At 37.5% G+C, this 19,412-nt stretch overlaps 1 protein-coding gene across 2 annotated transcripts in view; it reads right to left on the bottom strand.

The window, feature by feature from the left end:
* Nucleotides 1-19,412, bottom strand: part of ADGB (androglobin) — a 181,504-nt gene that overhangs the window by 144,974 nt on the left and 17,118 nt on the right. For both annotated transcript variants that reach the window (XM_088840947.1, XM_088840948.1), the window contains exons 2-5: nt 12,734-12,890; nt 7,626-7,718; nt 5,828-5,899; nt 3,417-3,626 (exon numbers count right to left, since the gene is read on the bottom strand). In XM_088840947.1, the coding sequence (XP_088697073.1) occupies nt 3,417-3,626; nt 5,828-5,899; nt 7,626-7,718; nt 12,734-12,890 (532 nt within the window). The remainder of the gene's footprint in view (nt 1-3,416; nt 3,627-5,827; nt 5,900-7,625; nt 7,719-12,733; nt 12,891-19,412) is intronic.

Genomic DNA, 19,412 nt, shown 5'->3' with positions numbered 1-19,412 from the left:
ACATAAAAATTACAAATCACAGTCAGGTGGAGACCACATAGCTAAAAAGACTAATTTAAAAAGTACTTCCTTTATATTCACATTTATTATTACCTACAATGTATAAAGCCTTCCCAAGTGGCTCAGTGGTAAAGAATTTGCCTGCAATCAGTAGACAGAAGAGATATAGGAGACACGGGTTCAATCCCTGGGTTGGGAAGATTCCCTGGAGAAGGAAATGGCAAAGTAAAGTTTGGGATGTAAATTGCCTAGGAAATCCCATGGACAGAGGAGCCTATCCGGCTATAATCCATAGGATTCCAAATAGTCGGAGACAGCTCAGCAACTAAACAATAACAACGTATAAAAGAATACAATTCCATAACAAAACTTTACATAACCTGTTTTATAAGTAGGCTGTAGGGGGATACCAGAGGAACTAAACAAGTTTGGGCAGCTGAACCACAGCAAGGTCATATTGTGAGAGAATCGGGTGGAGAGTTGCCTGTGATCATTACATCCCCTCTATTTTTTGCATCTGGACTCAAGATGGGCAGGAGAGCATCTGGGAAGCTGATCATGTGCTTCTCCCCCTGACTCTACCAAGGGATAGGTGGAGGAATGATCCATTCCTTTGGCTTCCACAAGAGAGGGAAGCAGTGGGGAAAGAGAGGAGCAAAGAAAGAACACAGGAAAGAGGGGAGGAAACTAATAGTGTTGAAAATCTACTATTTGAAAGGACCTTGTCCTGTTCTTTTAAATAATTACCACATTTTATCGTTCCCTGTATTTGTTCCAGGACATGTTGCATGCCTATTCTCTTGAGGGAGATGGCCTATATGTGCAAGGGACCCTGAGGGGCCCATGTGGCCCTAAGAATGGATTTAGAGATACTGAAGATGAGAAAAGCTTTCTGTCAAGTCCCACTGAGTACAAATAAGACCATACCCTTCAGAGATGAGTGCCAGCAAGGGGTCTACCACACAATTCAGATGGAGCTAATCATATCTCAGTGCTCAGCAGTTTAGCATCATTCCCCGCATGCCATTATTCCTCAGATGAAACCAAAGAGGGACCAGAAGAAGTCATTGGACATGGGGTCGTCTTTCTGATTCCTAGCCTCTTTCCCAAGAACTACACCATCTAAAGAGGCAGGTTAAATGACTGTGTCAGACTGACATTTCCAAATTGGACTAAATTCATTTTTAAAAAGTTTCTGAATTCAGGAAGCTGTAGGTTTCTGAGGAATCTGTACAGTTAAATAGAAATCACATTTTCTTTGCAAAATGGTATATAGTGTTAATAAACATTGACCCCTATCCAGGAGGAAATTAGAAAAGATGGGAGGATGTCAGCGAGCAGAGACAGAGAGAAGCTAACAGGGTTGGTTTAGTGTTCTGCTGACACTGCTTTGAAATTCTTGATAATTTTGAACTTTGTCCCAACTCAAGTTTAGGCAAATGTGCAGAAGTGGGGCTAAATACCCAGGCACCTGACCTCCTCACTTTTCCCGTGTCTACTTTCTTTCCATAATCCTACACTGTTCTCTGTGAATCCACATTCTTAATGCCATATCCTCCCTCTCTCTCCTCTGTACACATGTAATACTCTGAAGTCTACTCTGTCAAATCTGCCTCCTGATTGATCAACATAGAAGGATAAAGGAATTTAGGAAGTTATTTTCTCTAATAACACTTCGACTTTCAAGGTCTTGAAAAAAAGGTCTTGTAAAAAAAAAATAAACCCGAACTCCCATCTTGGATATCAAAGGCTAAGATTCCCTTCTCTACCTTCCTACTGTGCATGCTCAGTTGCTAGGTCATGTCCGACTGTTTTGCAACCCCATGGACTCTTCTGTCCATGGGATTTCTCAGGCAAGAATACTGGAGTGGGTTGTCATTTCCTTCTCCAGAGAATCTTCCCAACCAGGGACAGAACCTGCATCTTCTGCACTGGTAGGCAGATTCTTTACTGCTGAGTCACCTGGGAAGCCCCTTCCTACTGTAATGATCCTATTGATTCCTAAGCATTGGCCTTTCAGCATTTCCCACCCCAGGAAGATTAGATGGCTCCGGCTCATTAAGGAGAAAGCCATGTTCTTAGAAATATACAATAGCACGATTTACTTTCCTCATTGCCTCAAATGTTCAAGAATACTTTTCCTCTGTTACCAGACCCAACTTCATGGGTATGTGATCTGTGCAGTCACATGGGACCCCACACTCTGAAGGACCTCATGCTTTGCTTAAAGTGCTAATATCACCATCTTGACATGGCTAATAACTTTTGAACAAGAGACTCTACAATCCCATAGCTGGGCCTGCCTGTGGCTCTGGGCCTTTAGATTTTAAAGAGCATTCCACTGTGATAAACCCAAAGGTGTTTAATATAATCTAGCATTGCTCAAAGGGGTGTGAGTCTACTTTGCTGTGTTAATTAAGGGGTTTTGAATTCTCTACTTATGCTTCCTACTATCCCATTTGCTTCTTTTCAGGTGAAGGTAAAATATTTAGTGTGTCAAAGTGAGATTTGTTAACATGAAAACAAGTATCAAGTTCAGGGCAAAAAATGAATCAGATCAGGCCCTTCAGTAGTAGCAAAGAGAGGACTGGATCACACTTAAGCTCAAACACTGTTTTTCCTGCCCATGACCCTGATACCATATCAGAGAGGGCAGAGACCTATCTATGCATCCACCTGCCTACCCAGCCCCCGACCTGGAAAGTCAGAGGCCGCAGAGGACTGCCCCTTAGTGGTCCCAGCAGCACTAGTTTTACAGAGTGAAGCAAGTCAGAAAGATAAAGACAAATATCATATATTAATGCATATATGTGAAATCTGAAAAAAAAAATGGTATAGAAGATCTTATTTACAAAGCAGAAACAGAGACACAGACGAAGAGAACAAACGTATGTATATCAAGGGGGAAGGGGCGGGGTGGGGTGAATTGGGAGATTGGGATTGGCATATGTGCACTCTTGGTACTATGTGTAAAACAGATAATGAACGAGAGCATACTGGACAGCACAGGGAACTCTACTCAGTGCTCTGCGGCGGCCTAGAATGGGAAGGCAATCTGAAACAAAGGACATATACGTATATGTATTGCTGATTCATTTTGCTATACAGTGGAAACTAACACAACATTGTAAACTAACTATACTCCAATAAAAATAAATATATATATTATTTATTTATTTAAATACATTTAAAAACATTTAAAAAATAAAAAGCACAGGGAACTGGAACCACAGAGGAAGCAACTGTGTTCTTTTAAATCTCAAATTACATATGTAGGACTTTTCCCCCAGTGGGTACACAGTTGACAGCCTTTATAAACTATCTCATCTTCTATTAGCTTCTTTAAAAGCAGGTAAGAGAAACATATTGCAATATGAAAGACACACAGATGTTAACACCTGTGTACAAGAACTTACCATCCAGTAAAGCTTCACTACATACTTTCCATAGCTATTAAACAAGGGCATGTGACCCTTCACAGCCTTGCATAGAGAGTATATGTGTTCCCAGGGCTTCCACACCAGAAGAGGAGGTTCCCCTGTTGTTCCTTTAAAATAATTGGCCAAAGCACTCCCATTGAATATCTTCCACACGGCATAGATTTCGCTGATAATCCATCTCATTAGCTAGAGGTAAAAACCAGTAGTGTTCATTAGTTATTTTTCAATTGTTGACACTGTAATTTTGGGAGTGGGTGGCAGTTAAAAATCTACTTCCAGTAGAACTATTAGATTCTATATGTAATCTATTCTACATTTTTATTTCTGACCTACAGAATAAAGTCATATATCTTGCTTTTGTTCTCAGAAAATATAATCATAATACAAGCTAAAAATCCTTAGCTAAGAGCTGTCTTTCAGAGTAAATGGTCAGGGGGCTTCCCTTGTGGCTCAGTGGGTAAAGAATCCGCTCGCAATGTGGGAGACCTGGGTTTGATCCCTGGGTTGGGAAGATCCCCTGGAGAAGGGAAAGGCTACCCACTATACAGTCAATGGAGTCACAGAGTAAATGGTCAGTGATTTGACACTGACCACCATTCTAGCTGTATGTGTATGTGTGTGTGACAGAAAAGGAGAGAGGACGGAGGAAGACTGAATGCTTCTGAGAGCAATGATGGCTTTATTTTGGAATTTTTATAAAAGATTGAGCTGTAAAAGTGAAAGCGTTAGTTACTCAATAGTGTCCAACTCTTTGTGAGTCTATGGACTGCAGTTCACCAGGCTCCTTTGTTAATTGAATTCTCCAGTCAAGAATACCGGAGTGGGTTGTCATGCCCTCCTCCAGGGGATCTTCCCAGCTCAAGTATTGAACCCAAATCTTTTAAGACTTGCATTAGCAGACAAGTTCTTTACCACTAGTGCCACCTTATTGAGCTACTATTCTGTAAATGTGAGAATCTGAGAAGAAAATGATCCTTCTATGTCAATAAGATCAATTAGAAAAGCAATGAGACGTGAGAAAGAAGTAAAACTGGACACACACTTAAATACACTCCAAGTCCCATATTCATGTGCTGATCGGCAGGTACAGCAGTGCTCCAAGTAAAACTCCCACCTGCAAGGTTTTCATCAGGCAGCAAGGCACAGTGAAGAGGTGAACTTCAGAGTGAGTTTCACTGCCTGGTTTGTAAGGAGATTAAATACTTGAGTCTGAAGTAATAAGATTTTTATTTTTCTTAATTTGGTTATCTAGAAAGCTTCTTAAAGGTAGGTTAAGTTGAAAAAGGCAAATCAGATATCCTCCTATGTACCTGCAGATTGTACTATAGAATTATTTTATACTTCCTTTGTGGAATCCAAAATATGACACAAATGAACCTATCTACAAAACAGAAATAGACTGATAGACATAGAGACAGTCTTGTGGTTGCCAAGAAAGAAGGTGGGGGAGAAATGGACTGGGTTTTTGGGATCAGCAGATGCAAACTATTATGGATATAATGGACGAATAACAAGGTCTCACTGTATAGCACAGTGAACTATATTTAATATCCTGTGATAAACCATACAGAAAAAATATACAAAAGAATGCATATATAATATAATGTATATATGTAGAAGTGAATCACTTTGCTGTACAACAGAAATTAAGACAACATTGTAAATCAACTACACTTCAATAAAAATAAACAAATAAAACATTTTACACTTCCATGGAAAATATGCTAAAGTCTTTGGAATTCATAAAATATAAAACAATTGGAAGATAATTTTATACTACTCAGTACAACCTGACTGAAAAAATAAATATTTTGATTTTAGTGTTGGCCAAAATGTTAAAGATAAGAAAGACAAAATGTTTGAATTGATAATAACTACACCCCTATGACTGGGCCTTTGGAGAAAATAATGAAAAAAAAAAATCCCTGTTTCTGAGCTAACTACCTTAGGGAAGTGGAACAGGTTTATTTATGATGGATAGAACCCAGGGTGGAGAGGGAGAAGGTGAATTCCCACAGGCTGTAGGACCACTGAGCTGAAAATCTGTCCTGTATAGGTGAGGTATCGCATTTGAACTGAGTCTCCTGATTCTTCCACATTTTTAAGTCAAACACCACCAGACACCCAACTCTTGGGCATGATGTAGGCTCAGACTGGCAACAACTTTATGTTAATGGCACAAGCAGTGCTAATATTAACATCTCCTCCACTGATTCTCGCTAAACTCAATCAAAGAGCTTCTCTTCGACTGTCTGGGTATGAAATATTCAGTTATACTAAAATTTAAAGGTGAGCAAGAACACTGAAATTGACCACCCGGGAGTTGTTTAAGCAGGTCCAGAAGGCATTCTTCAAGGAGCTTTTTCGTTCATACTTTCCCAACCTACCTCACTGCAGAGTAAATGCTCATTGGCTGAAAACAAGTCAAACAGGATTTCATTTTTCACAACCACTGGAGCCTGAAATAAAAAAATATATATAGAGAGATATTGCTCCTTGGGAAAAATAAAGGAAATTTAGTTTACTGATACAATTTCATGTGCTACATATAGGCCAAATTTGATTTTGTTTCTCACAGAGGAATTGGAAGAAATAAAAAAATAAATATATTATTTTATAAGATAACCTCTGATAGAGCTATGACATTAATTTAATAATGTAATGCCTATAAAATACAGTATTTTAACATAATAAAATGTTGTAAGATGTAACATATGCAGATAAATTTAGCATTCATACACACACACAGAGTTTAAAACCCGATTTGAAATTTAAATAAACCACTCAAGTTAAACCTGAAGCTTAGTTAACATCTGGTAGAAAAATCTCATCTTGGATGAAAAATATTAACTGAGACAGCTTTTAAAAATCTTGTTTGACTTCAAATCTTGTAATATCTTTTAAAGTTAATTTTGCAATCATTATTTAATTTGTATATATCTAAAGTTGCTTTTATATATTAAGATCAGAAAAGGAAAAAGATAATAGGGAAAAATATGACTTGTAGCAAATTTTTTAAATTAGTTACAATTAATATAAACTTTATATATTTAACATACCAAATTAACATGAAAATGACTTTGATTAGCAAAGTAGATTTTTATAGAAACTCAATCATCTGTATAACTAGCACCTTGAAAACTCAATAAAGTACTTTCAAATGTCTGAGAGAAATTTTCCTACAACTACCTTGAAGGCCGGAATTGACTCTTAAGTTCATAATTTACAAGCACAATTTATAAAATTACATGCATATCCATTCTAAAGGAGATCAATCCTGGGTGTTCACTGGAAGGACTGATGCTAAAGCTGAAACTGCAATACTTTGGACACCTCATGCGAAGAGTTGACTCACTGGAAAAGACTCTGATGCTGGGAGGGATTGGGGGCGGCAGGAGAGGGGGACGACAGATGATGAGATGGCTGGATGGCATCACCGACTCGATGGACATGAGTTTGAGTGAACTCCGGGAGTTGGTGATGGACAGGGAGGCCTGGCGTGCTGTGATTCATGGGGTCGCAAAGAGTTGGACATGACTGAACGACTAAACTGAACTGAACTGAACTGAATGTGTCAAGAACATATATATATATATATATATTCAGTGGCTTCCCTGGTGGCTCAGCAGTAAAGAATCTGCCTGCCAATGCAGGAGACACAGGAGATACAGGTTCGATACCTGGGTCAGGAAATGGCAACCTACTCCAGTATCCTTGCCTGGGAATTCCCATGAACAAATGAGCCTGGCAGGCTACAGTCCATGAGGACACAAAGAGTCAGATATGACTTGGTGACTAAACAGCAACAATATAATATATTCAGTAATTATACAGAAAGGTCATTATTATTTTACAATACTTTTGTCTAAACTTTTTGTATGTCCATATTTGTTGGCTCAGATGGTAAAGAATCTGCCTGCAACACAGTAGACCCAGGTTCAATCCCTGGGTCAGGAAGATCCCCTGGAGAAGGGAATGGCACCCCACTTCAGTATTCTTGGACACAGGAGCCTAATGGGATACAGTCCATGGGCTAATTTAAACGCCAAAAAGTAATTACTTTTTCTTACTAGATACCACAAGAAAACTACCTTAAATTGTTTTTAAAATGCAAATTTTTCAAGACTAGGGTATTATATCTGATAGCTAATACAAATTTTGTTTAATAGTAAAATTATCTCTTACCCGATTGATTAAAAAATCCTGTGGACGTTTCCAGGAATAAATTTTCAATGATGATGGTAACTCAATTTTTCCTTCAGGGTCTTCAAAAAAATGCTACACAAAAAATGTGTTAAGTTTTTTCTCTATATAGTTTTATTAAAATAAAAATCACTCTATCCCGATAAAAATGAATATATCAAATGAATATTAAAAATAAAGAAGCATTTATAGAGGAATTTGTGTGACTGTTCTCAGAGCTAGTTTATAAAGTACTTAGAGAATATTGAATTAACATTGCTATAATTAATTAATGAAACCTTGGTTATTAAATAGCATTTTGATTGCAGAGTTAGTAGTCCGAACAAGCATGAGCTGCTTTGGAGTGTGAATTAGGTATGGTAGGGAGACAATTTTGAATGGGCCAGTAGGCCATATTTTCCACTGAAAATATTGTTTTTTTAATCTAAGTAGAGAAGATTTAAAAAATATTTACTTATTTTTCAATGGTTAGAATCATAAAAAGGATTGCATGTAAATGAAATTTGTACCTTTGACCTGACTTTGATTTATTAATCATTTTATTTAAACTTGTTATTTTGATGTAATCACGATTAATAAACCATTGTATGAAATGATACAGAGAGTTCCTTGGTTCTCCATCCAATTTCTCCAGTAGTAACACCTTAAAAAACTGTAGTACACAGTCAGGATATTGACATTGACACAGACAAGATTACAGAACAGATCCATCAGCACAAAGAGCCGCGTTATACCTTTGCACAGCCACAGGCACCCTCCAAATCCCCAGTCTGTGTTCCATCCATACCACTTGGCAATTGCTAGTTTAGTCTTGACTTTTATAATTTTGTTAATTCAGTAATGTTATAGGAATAGAAACATAGTCTGTGACCCTTTGGATTTATTTTATTTCTCTCCCTAATTCCCTGGAGATTCAATCCATTCAAGTTTTTGCACATGTCAATAGTTGGTTGTTTGTTGCCAAATAATATTTCATGCTACAGATATTTGTTCATTTACCATCTGCCCATTGAATGACATCTGAGCTGTTTCAGGCTGTTACTAATAAAGTTGCAATGAACATTGTGTACAGGTTATTGTTTTTTGTGTGAACGTAAGTTTCCATTATTTTGGAACAAATGCACAAAAATTAATGAAATTAATGCAATTAATTCATTAGTTTTTGACCCCCAACTATGGATCAATTGGTGAATTCTGGAGAAAGAATGGTGCCCAAATGCAAGCAATCTAATAATTTAGAGAGATTTCAAGTAACTGCTATGTGAAAATTCTCATGGCTCATGAGGTGATGGGTGATGGGAGATCTTTATGAGAATTAAAGATTTATTGAGATTTTTATTAGAAATAAAGATATGAAAATTTCTAGGGGTATAAACAAGATGCTAAAGCAACATAATCTATCTGTGGTAGGGGTGGAGAGTAAATTTCCCTCAGTTAATGGGGACAGAACAAATAAATACTGTTTTGATTTTCATTATATGTTTACCCTAACACTCATGTGTCTTGGGAAATAGGTTATATTGAGGACATTGTCTGAGAGTTAAACCTAATACATTTCTGTGTATATGAAGCATGTGGTTTATTGTCACATTTAACATACTGGAATAATTCAAATGAAGACAAAGGCAACTCCAACATCTAGTCAAAATGATAAACAAATGAGTTTAAAGAATAGACTGATGTTTTTCCAAGAGAAGTACTAGACGTCTGGGGTTCCCTCACATTGCTTTTTTTCCCTAAAAGTATTAACTTAGAAATTTTAAAGTGCCCTATCTTAAAATTCTCAGAGTTCCTTCTAGATCTGTTTCTATTATCTGCTTTTTTCCTTTTGATTTTTAGGCATTTGGTTCTATTTCTCTTCCTGTCTGGTAAATTTTGAGTGTATGCTATATACTGGATATAAAAATATATACAGGTTCTAAATGGTGATGGCTTCCTCCCAAGGGGAGGATTTTATTCCCTTCTGACAGTCAGAGTGCAAGATGAATTTGACATAGTCAACCCTGGGTCTTCGGATTTGGCAGGGCTGGTGTACTTTTGTTCATCCTTACTCATTATGGAATGCTGTAGCCATGTTGGGACACTAATGGAAAGTCTGGAATGTTTATCAAGTCACTTGGTGCACATGGAATTCCAATCTCTAGCTATCATTATGAAATTTTTTCTCAGTTATTTAGCTTCCAGACTGCTGTATTTTTATTCATTTGCTCTGCAGCAAAAGCTTCACATATATAGCTTATGAAGCACATCGATGTCTCAAGTAAAATTGTATGCAAAATTTTCAGGTCACTTCTCCATAGTTATTCCCGGGATCTGGGTTCAAGGTCTGCTTTGGCAGCTTCAGACAATATCCTTCTTCACTTCAACCGGAACAACTGACACAAGCTCCAGGCCACTATTTTCTCCTTGGTCTCTACTTTCCATACCTTGAATTAATGACTTTGAGGAAGAAATTAGTGGGGCTCATCTCATTATGATTCCCTTTTCTCCAGGATTTGAACCTCTCCTATTGTTAATGGTATTCTTCTCTTGTCATGTTGCTTTAGGTATATTCCTTACAGTAATTTATCTTATAGTTCTCCGTTGGGTTCACTCACCATATCCTTTCCTTGCCATCACTTTGGTGAGGATTTGAGACCCAACTCTGATCCACACAGTCAAAGGCTTTGGCATAGTCAATGATGCAGAAATTGATGCTTTTCTGGAACTCTCTTGCTTTTTTAATGATCCAGCGGATGTTGGCAATTTGATCTCTGGTTCCTCTGCCTTTTCTAAAACCAGCTTGAACATCTGGAATTTCACGGTTCGTGTATTGCTGAAGCCTGGCTTGGAGAATTTGGGGCATAGCAGCCCTTAGCGTGTGAGATGAGTGCAATTGTGTGGTAGTTTGAGCATTCTTTGGCATTGACTTTCTTTGGGATTGGAATGAGTTTATGTGCCACCATATCATAGAAATGCAATCACAAGACTTGGAATGTCCATGACTCACTCCAGTGGAGAAATTGTTGCTCCCTGAGCCATGAATGCTGAGCTTGTAGAACAGAACTAGGGGTGGGAAGCAGGGTTCTATCTCCGATGTCACCGCTTTGCATTGTCATAACAACCAGGATTTGAACTGTGTTTCCTACCTTTTGAAAGCTGCATTGGAAGAATGGGGTATTGGCTAGGTTCTGAAATGTCAAGTTCCAGTGGAATAGCCTCTATTCACAGCAGTGGTACAAGGGGAGTGCTTCCCAAAGCACACAGTTTCATACAGCATCCAGCAATAGTCCTATGTGTTACCCCCAAACATCAAGTGACCAGCACACTTATTACCACTCCAGTCTCAATGGTTTTCTTCCGATAAATTTTCTTCCAATAGACTTACCCTTATTTCAATAACATTGAAAAGTTCTAGAATTCAGTACCTGACCTTCCAGAGACCTTCAAGAACTTTTCATAATCATCTGATAGAAGCATGTTTGGTGTTGTAAGGTCCTTAAAATATTATTTTGTATCTCATTTCCTATTTCAGAGTTTTCAAGTACTCTGTTCTCTTCCGCGTTGCTTCTTTATAAGTTGGAGTGCCTTATCTCTGAATCTTTCCCAGTGTTCAGCTGCTCAACTGAGAATTTGCAAAATCTATCTTGCTGATGAAAATTCCCAAACAATCCCTATAAGATCTGAATTTCTATTAAAATATGTAAAACATGACCATTTTCATTTGAACCCAAAGAGTTCAAAAGTCTTTTGCATCTAAACATTTCATAATTACCTTAGGTATGATACAAAGAATACTTTATCTCGCATATTGTTATTTGAAATTGTTCAAATACTAACAATGTCAGCAATTAATTATATTTACTGCCTTTTGTGTAAACAAATTACTGATATGAATCATGCAGTTTGTGATTCTGCACTTTGTGAACAAAGTGTAAATGCTAATAAGTACTATTTCTGAGAGTTCTTTGCAAGTAAAGACAATAGAGTTCAACCCAGCCATTATGGCAATTTTGTGTTTTGAAAATTGTATTGTGTTCTAAAAGTACTTCTGTTGAATGAATTACTGCATCAAATAAGTGGGCCATATTTCAAGTGAAACCCAGATTGTATTTTCTACAAAAAGGTTTTTAGAAATAAATATTCTTAAGTAAGCAATTTAACTGGAAACTGTAGGAACTCAATTCTCAGCTCCAATCTCAGGAATGCACCATGTTTAAAAGCCACAGGTAGGAACTTTACTGGTGATCAGGGGTTAAGACACTGCCTTCTAATGCACGGGGTACAGGTTCGAACCCTGGTTGGGGAGCTAAGATCCCACATCTCGTGGCCAAAAAAACAAAAAAAGAAAAAAAAAAACATAAAAATATTGAAACAAAATCAATAAAGACTTTAAAAATGATCCACATTAAAAAAATGAAGTCTTTTAAAAAAAGTCACAGGTAAACGAAGAGTGAGAGATTTTTACCAAAATATCTTGGGGTACAGATATAAGAGGGATTCAATTCTTACCTCGTAACATCTCTTCAAAATTTATCTTCCCTATAATCTCTAAATAACAGCTCACAATTTCGTGGGGGCTTCTCATTTCCTAAACCAACATCTCTAAATACTTGGTTCCCAAATCTCTCAAAATCTATTAGCTAGCTTCTTCTATCCCTTTCATTCTTATGAATTTTTGGTCATTTCTCTCCTCCCATGTACTTAAATGCAATTCACCAAAGCTCAGGACTAAAGACCTGGAGAGACAAGGTAGGATGAAGGAAGTCAAGGTGGGCAAAGGCAAAATTTCTGGTTTTAATGGAGGCTGTGCAGAAGAGTGAGCACGTGCACATCTTGACAAATCCGATCCCTGGTGGCTCAGAGGTTTAAAGGGTCTGCCGCCAATGCAGGAGACCCGGGTTCGATCCCTGGGTCGGGAAGATCCCCTGGAGAAGGAAATGGTAACCCACTCCAGTATTCTTGCCTGGAGAATCCCATGGACGGAGAAGCCTGGTAGGCTACAGTCCACGGGTCGCAAAGAGTCGGACACGACTGAGCAACTGAACGGAACGGATTCCACTTACAATCAAAAACCAAACTGAAGTCTAGCCACATTCAAGTCTACTTACAAGTACGGGGCTCTTCCCCAATTTGTCCTTTTCTTTTGCACCTTTGCCTGCATCCCACTTCTCGGCATTTATGTCTGCTTCACTCCATTCTGGCCAGATTGGAAATTTCCCCTTCTTCTGTTCAAACGGTTGTAGATTACTGCCAAAAGGGTACAGACTAGAGACAGAGAGGGGAGGTGGTTTGAATTCAAATCTCTGAGGTAAAATACTAGATAATGTCATGAAATAAACTTAATTATCTTATTAGCAAGCATATTAAACATATTTTTCAGTACAGTCATACCTGTAGACAACTTTCACATGTTAAGGTTTTAAAGACTGAAATACCACAAAGAGATTATTCTGTAAGCAAATTTTGAGCATTAGCTTCTATATAGCATCACTGACTCAATGGACATGAATTTGAGCAAACTCTAGGAGATAGGGAAGGACAGGGGAGCCTGGTGTGCTGCAGTTCATGGGGTTGCAGAGTCAGATACAAATCAGCAACTGAACAACAAGTCTTTACTTTCTGAGGCAGGGCATTCATCATCAGCATAGAAGGGGAATAACAATGAAGGGGAATAACAATGAAGGGGAATGGTGGTGGTTTACTTGCTAAGTCATGTCTGATTCTTACAACCCCATGGACTATAGCCCACCAGGCTCCTCTGTCCATGGGATTTCCCAGGCACGAATACTGGAGTGGGTTGCCATTTCCTTCTCCAGGTAAGCTTCCCAACCCAGGGATCGAACCCAGGTCTCCTGCATTGGCAGGGAGATTCTTTATTGACTGAGCCACCAGGGAAGCCTATCAAGGGAAGTTTTTATATATAATTCATACCCTCCAAAATCCTTTACTTTTATAATAGTAATACATTAGCTATAATAATAGCTTTCTGAAGAAGAGTGCAACCACAATTTGGATTTTTCCCAATATAAAAAGTCCACTATAATCATCATTTTAAAAGAAAATTTAGAATTACAAATCAGATAAATAAGAAAGGCATACTGACATCATTCTAGAAACCACATCATTAAAAATTATTCATCCCCTCAGATTAATGTACAAGGATATGCATCTCTTTTTAAAAATGACATTATTCAACATGTTCTCTTTTATAGATCGCTTTTTTCCACTTATCAGTACACTGTTGATAGTTTCCATGCAAATAAGTGTTTACATATCTAAATACTAATTTAATGATTGGATAATATTCCATTGTATGATATATTGTCTTTCATTTAACTAACTCTCTATATTTGGAAATTTGAGGCTTTTGATTTTTAAATTATTCCCAATTATAAGCAAGACTGTGATGGCTGCCCTTTTGCAAATTTTTGCATACATTATCATTTCCTTAGGACAAATTTTAATAAGGAAACTTACTGCATCAAAAATACTTGCATGTTTAAAATTTGTGATATATATTTTGACTAATTTTCTACAGGAAAGTTGGACTTACACTCTCACCAGTAGTATACTGGAGTTTTCTATCTCTAAACTTCTGGTTTTGCTTTTTCTACATTTTAACGAATGGTAAAGACTAAAAAAGGTATCTCTTTAACTATTTGAGTTTTAGCTACTTGCGAGGCTGGAACCCTGCTCTGGACCCTGGGATAAGCAGTGAACAAACCAGACTTACTTAAATCTCTACTCTTATTGAGTTCAGACTCTAGCGGTGGAGACACATAATAAACAGTGTAAACTGAGTAAAATAAATAGTATTAGTATAAAATGAAAAAATCTAAAAATAATTATAAAATAGGAAAGGGGACCTGAAGCGTTAACTTGCACAATTTTTAATATGGTGGTCATGTAAAGTGTCTATATTATAATGTTTAAGTAAATAGTGAAAGAAAATAAAGTATCAAGCTATGTGGATACCTATGGGAAGAATGTTCCACAAACAAGGAAGAGTATTCCAGATGCAAAGAGCATCCCAGTTTATTTGAAGAATAATGAGATCACTGTGACTGAAGAGGGGTTTAGAAAAAGAAGGTTTCTGAGAGGTAACAGGTAGGGCACAGATAATAAAGAGGATCCAAACAAAGGGAAGTGCAGGGGTTTTTAGTCTGAGGGAGGCAGGAAACCAAAGGAGGGTTTTGAACAGGGGTATGACATGACATAACTGAAATTTTCTAATCACTCTTGTAGCTATGTTCAGAAAAGACTAAAGGAGACGAAAGAGACAACTTGGAAGGCACTGTAACAGCTAAGAGCTGGTAGTGGTTTAGACCAGGTGAGTAACAGTAGGGGAGGCAAGAAATAGTCCCTAGCGTATATTTTAAAGGTAGAGCAAGCTGACTGAATTGATATTTCCTGAAAGACAAAAGACTATGGGATGGAACAAAACTGGGGTAGGAAATAAAGCAATATTTCACTTTTGAATGAGTTGCATTGTAGATGTTTATCATACATCCATGGAGATGCTGAATAGGTAGGCAGCAGATACAGCATTCTGAAGTTTGGGAGAAAGAGAGTAAAAGTGAAAATTTGAGAATCATTAGCATTTCATTATCCAATGTTTTAAAACTTGGTGAAATTACCAAATCATACACAAAAAAGAGGCTTTCTCAGGGATGCTTTCAAAATGCCTAACAATTGGGAAGGAAATGAGCATTAACTGATCTAAACAGATGATCTCTGCAATGCTGGATCAGGGTCTTCAAAGCCCGCAGCTCTGATAGACATTTATTCTTTAAATAGTAGAGTTGGGGCCATAAAGTCCTCAGGTGGGATGATGCAGATGAACCCACTCTTTATGTTAGTTAAAGTTAGTAATCAGCACTAGTTCTCTGTATCAGTCTCTCTGTGCTTGGGTGAATTTTCTCATTCACCTTTTAATAGAGGATCAAACTGGAAAGCTATGCCTTTATCTAAGGTGGGAGCGTTTCCTTTCCTTTGGGGATCAAGATCTTAACTTATATCTTTTTAAACAAAAGGTTCCACTTTCATAAACTGATAAGCCTTCCTGGCAATCCAGCCATCATTCTGACTTTCAGTTCCCTTCTTATCTCTGGATCCTGAACATTTTTATTTCTTTATGTATGTGTTTCTAGGTGTTATTATTTTTACAGATTGGAATCCACCATCTTGCTGGAAAAGAAAGTCTGATAATACATACGTTGGAAAGGGGTGGTTCTAAGTAGCATGTAAGAAAATATGAAAAGGATGACTACAATAGTTATCAGGGAAAGGGGCAATTTTTCACAATGTTAATTTAAAAAAATCAAGGTATAAATTAGTGTATTATAGTACCTGTTTTACTCAATGTTGGTGCAACCTTACAGATAAAAAGAAATTAGCAGTTTTTTATCCATTAAAACCATGGTAAAATTACCTCATTTAGGAAGTTCAAAAACCCTAAAAACTCATTTTGTAAAAGGAAGATTTAATTTAAAAAAATAAGGGTTCTATTGAGACTATGTTTTGCTTTCCTCTTCATTCTGTCAAGTGTAGGTAAATATATACTGGCTCCCTCCCTTAAGCTGTTAAGCCTCATCACTAATTGGCCTACTTTCCCTGTAACATGTCAAATTTATTTCCATCTATATTAAAGATCACTTAGAAAGAATCTCATTAGAGATATTTTATACCAGCTCAGTAGCTCCCCTATTGTGCTAAACACACAATACAAGCAGTGGTCAAATACAGTCCAATGTCAAATATACCATAGACTTCGAATGATTGTGTACAATTGCTTTTGAAACTCTCAGCACAATGTGCCTTTGAATATAATTTCAGAATGTACCTACTGTTCTGGCATAGTTGGGATCCTTTAAAATATTCAAAGCCCATTATTCCTGATTTCATCATTTCTGAGAATAAGATAATCCTTAAACCCAGGACTTTTGAAGATTTAGGAACTGGTACTTTTGGAAAATAAATTAAAAAAACATTGAAACATGCAAAGAAATCAAACCTGCCCCTGAAAAAATCAGGGGTATATGCAGGGTTACTCTATTCATATAGCGATATGCCCAATACTACTAAATGATTTAATTCACTAGATTTACAAGTTGTATAAAAGATTTTGGAAGTAAGTATTTTCTCTAGTTATATGACTAAATGCTTTCTTCTACACAGTTTAATCTAAATATGCTATTGAGATAAATGAACCATCCTGACCCTTTCAGGAGAGGCTAGCAATTTATAAACAAAACATATCTGTGGAAATTTATTGTTTTAAAAAATAAATTAGTAAAAGTCAACAAGGATTGTTTATAATATAAAATATGCTCAGACACTCAGTCGTGTCCTACTCTTTGGGACCCTATATATATTCCAGATGCCAAATGATATTCCAAAAGAAACCAATGTTTAGAGGGAAGAAAATTCTAGAAAGCCAGGCAAGAGACTGGTTTCCAGAGCAGAAATACAAAATGTAAAGGTTCTCCTGGGGAAAAGAGAGCAAACACAAAAGAAGCAAATTTACAACAGAGGGCCAAGTCAGACATCTGACATGAAAATGATATATAAAGTGGGTAACACATACAAAGGTGTTAAAATAATTATATATTTCATTACTAAAATGAATTGATCATGATTGAAAGTTATTAAAAATGTGAGTGACTGGTTGCCAGAGGCAGAGTGTGAGGGATGGTCAAAATGGATGTAAATGATCAAAACAAACAAACTTCCTATAAAAAGTAAATGTCACGACCATGTGATGATTAACATAGTGACTGTGTTAATAATACACTGCTGTAGCTTTGAAAGTTACTAACAAGTAGATCTTAAAAATTCACATCACAAGGAAAAATATGTGCAACTATGTACTGTGACATGTTAATTAGACTTATTGTGGTGATCATTCACCATGTATACAGATATCAAATCATAAGGTTCATAGCTGAAACTAATATAATATTATATGTCAGTCATATCAATTTTTTTAAAAAGTTAATGGACTAATTACAGAAAGAACTTCTTGGTGGTTTGGGGGCTGGAATAGTGTAATCCACAATCAAGTACTGGGAACTGGAATTGAGTAAGCTTAAAAGTTTATTTTGGAAAAAAAGCTGAATTCAACCTGCAAATGTCAGGAGACCAGAAATAGGCTTCTTGAATGAGCAAGTGGCTAGAGTGGGCTTCCCTGGTGGCTCAGTGGTAAAGAACATGTCTGCCAATGCAGAAGACATGGGTTTGATCCTTGGGTCAGGAAGATCCCCTGGAGGAGGAAATGACAACCCACTCCAGTATTCTTGCCTGGGGAGCCCCATGGACAGAGGAACCTGGCGGGCGACAGCCCATAGGTTACAAAGACTCAGACATGCCTGAGTAGCTGAGCATGCAGGCACAAGAGGCGAGAGTATCCATGAGCTCCTAGCTTTGAACTAACTCTAGAATAGCTCCCCTACAGTTTATGGTGTAAGAGGCAATACAGCAATTTCCTGTGACTCCACAAGGAAATAGGCTGGCCAAAAGGGGAAAAATGGGGATGGAGTGGCTCTCTACCTCTATGGATGAGGTACTAGGAATAGTACTTCATGCATGGGAGAAAAGTCTCCCCATGGTAAGACTTGACTGGAAGCAAGGGTGTTGTAAAAATGCTCCCACTGATCAGAAAAGAGAAATATTCTTCAGGGAGTTAAGAAAAGCAGCTACTCACTAATTGATAGAAAGCAGTTTAATAATGTAGCAACTATCCTGTCCTTTTCACCAGAGCATCCCTGCAGAATGTCAGAATGGGTAGGAAGAGACTCATCCTAAAAACCATCCAAACCTAATGGCAGAAAATAGCATGCATGAGCTTAAAATATCTATAAAATACAAACATTACAAAGCAAAAAAAAAAAAAAGAGAAAGAAGGAAACTTAAAACTCAGAGGACTGTCAGGAAATCACACTCACGGAAAGATAAATATTGTAGCAGATTTAAAAGATATTTAAAATGAATATATTTAGAGTTACCAAAGAAATAAAGGAAGAAATGTTTCTGCTTTACAATGAGAACAAGAAGATACTAAACAAGCAAACAAAAATTAAGACCAATATAAAAAATCAGTTCAGTTCAGTTCAGTCGCTCAGTCGTGTCCGACTCTCCGCGACCCCATGAATCACAGCACGCCAGGCCTCCCTGTCCATCACCAACTCCCGGAGTACACTCAAACCCATGTCCACAGAGTCGGTGATGCCATCCAGCCATCTCATTCTCGGTTGTCCCCTTCTCCTCCCACCCCCAACCCTTCCCAGCATCAGAGTCTTTTCCAGTGAGTCAACCCGTCGCATGAGGTGGCCAAAGTATTGCAGTTTCAGCTTTAGCATCAGTCCCTCCAAAGAACATCCAGGATTGATCTCCTTTAGAATGGACTGGTTGGATCTCCTTGCAGTATAAGGGACTCTCAAGAGTCTTCTCCAACACCACTGTTCAAAAGCATCGATTCTTCGGCGATCAGCCTTCTTCACAGTCCAACTCTCACATCCATACATGACCACGGGAAAAACCAGATATTGGAAAATTTTAGTAATGAAAACTTCAGATATTGAAAGAGTAGACTAAATAAAATTGAAGAGGACTAATGATTTAGAAGCTAAAATTTAAAAAAAAATCAAGTTCTTGCATAGATAAAGAAAAAATGTGTTGGGGTCCTTTAATGGACTGGGACCTGGTGGTCAGGAGGTGATGATAAGAAACTGAAAGAGAGAAAGAGGCTGATATTCCCTAGTTTAATCAGGAAACCAGTAAAGTCCTTGG

Source organism: Moschus berezovskii, chromosome 10 (genome assembly GCF_049115385.1).
Source record: "Moschus berezovskii isolate FMDL1 chromosome 10, NW_MosBer_1.0, whole genome shotgun sequence".
NCBI classification, from domain to species: Eukaryota; Metazoa; Chordata; class Mammalia; order Artiodactyla; family Moschidae; genus Moschus; species Moschus berezovskii.
The sequence above is the reverse complement of the archived record's forward strand: the minus strand, read 5'-3'. Positions and strand labels throughout refer to the sequence as shown.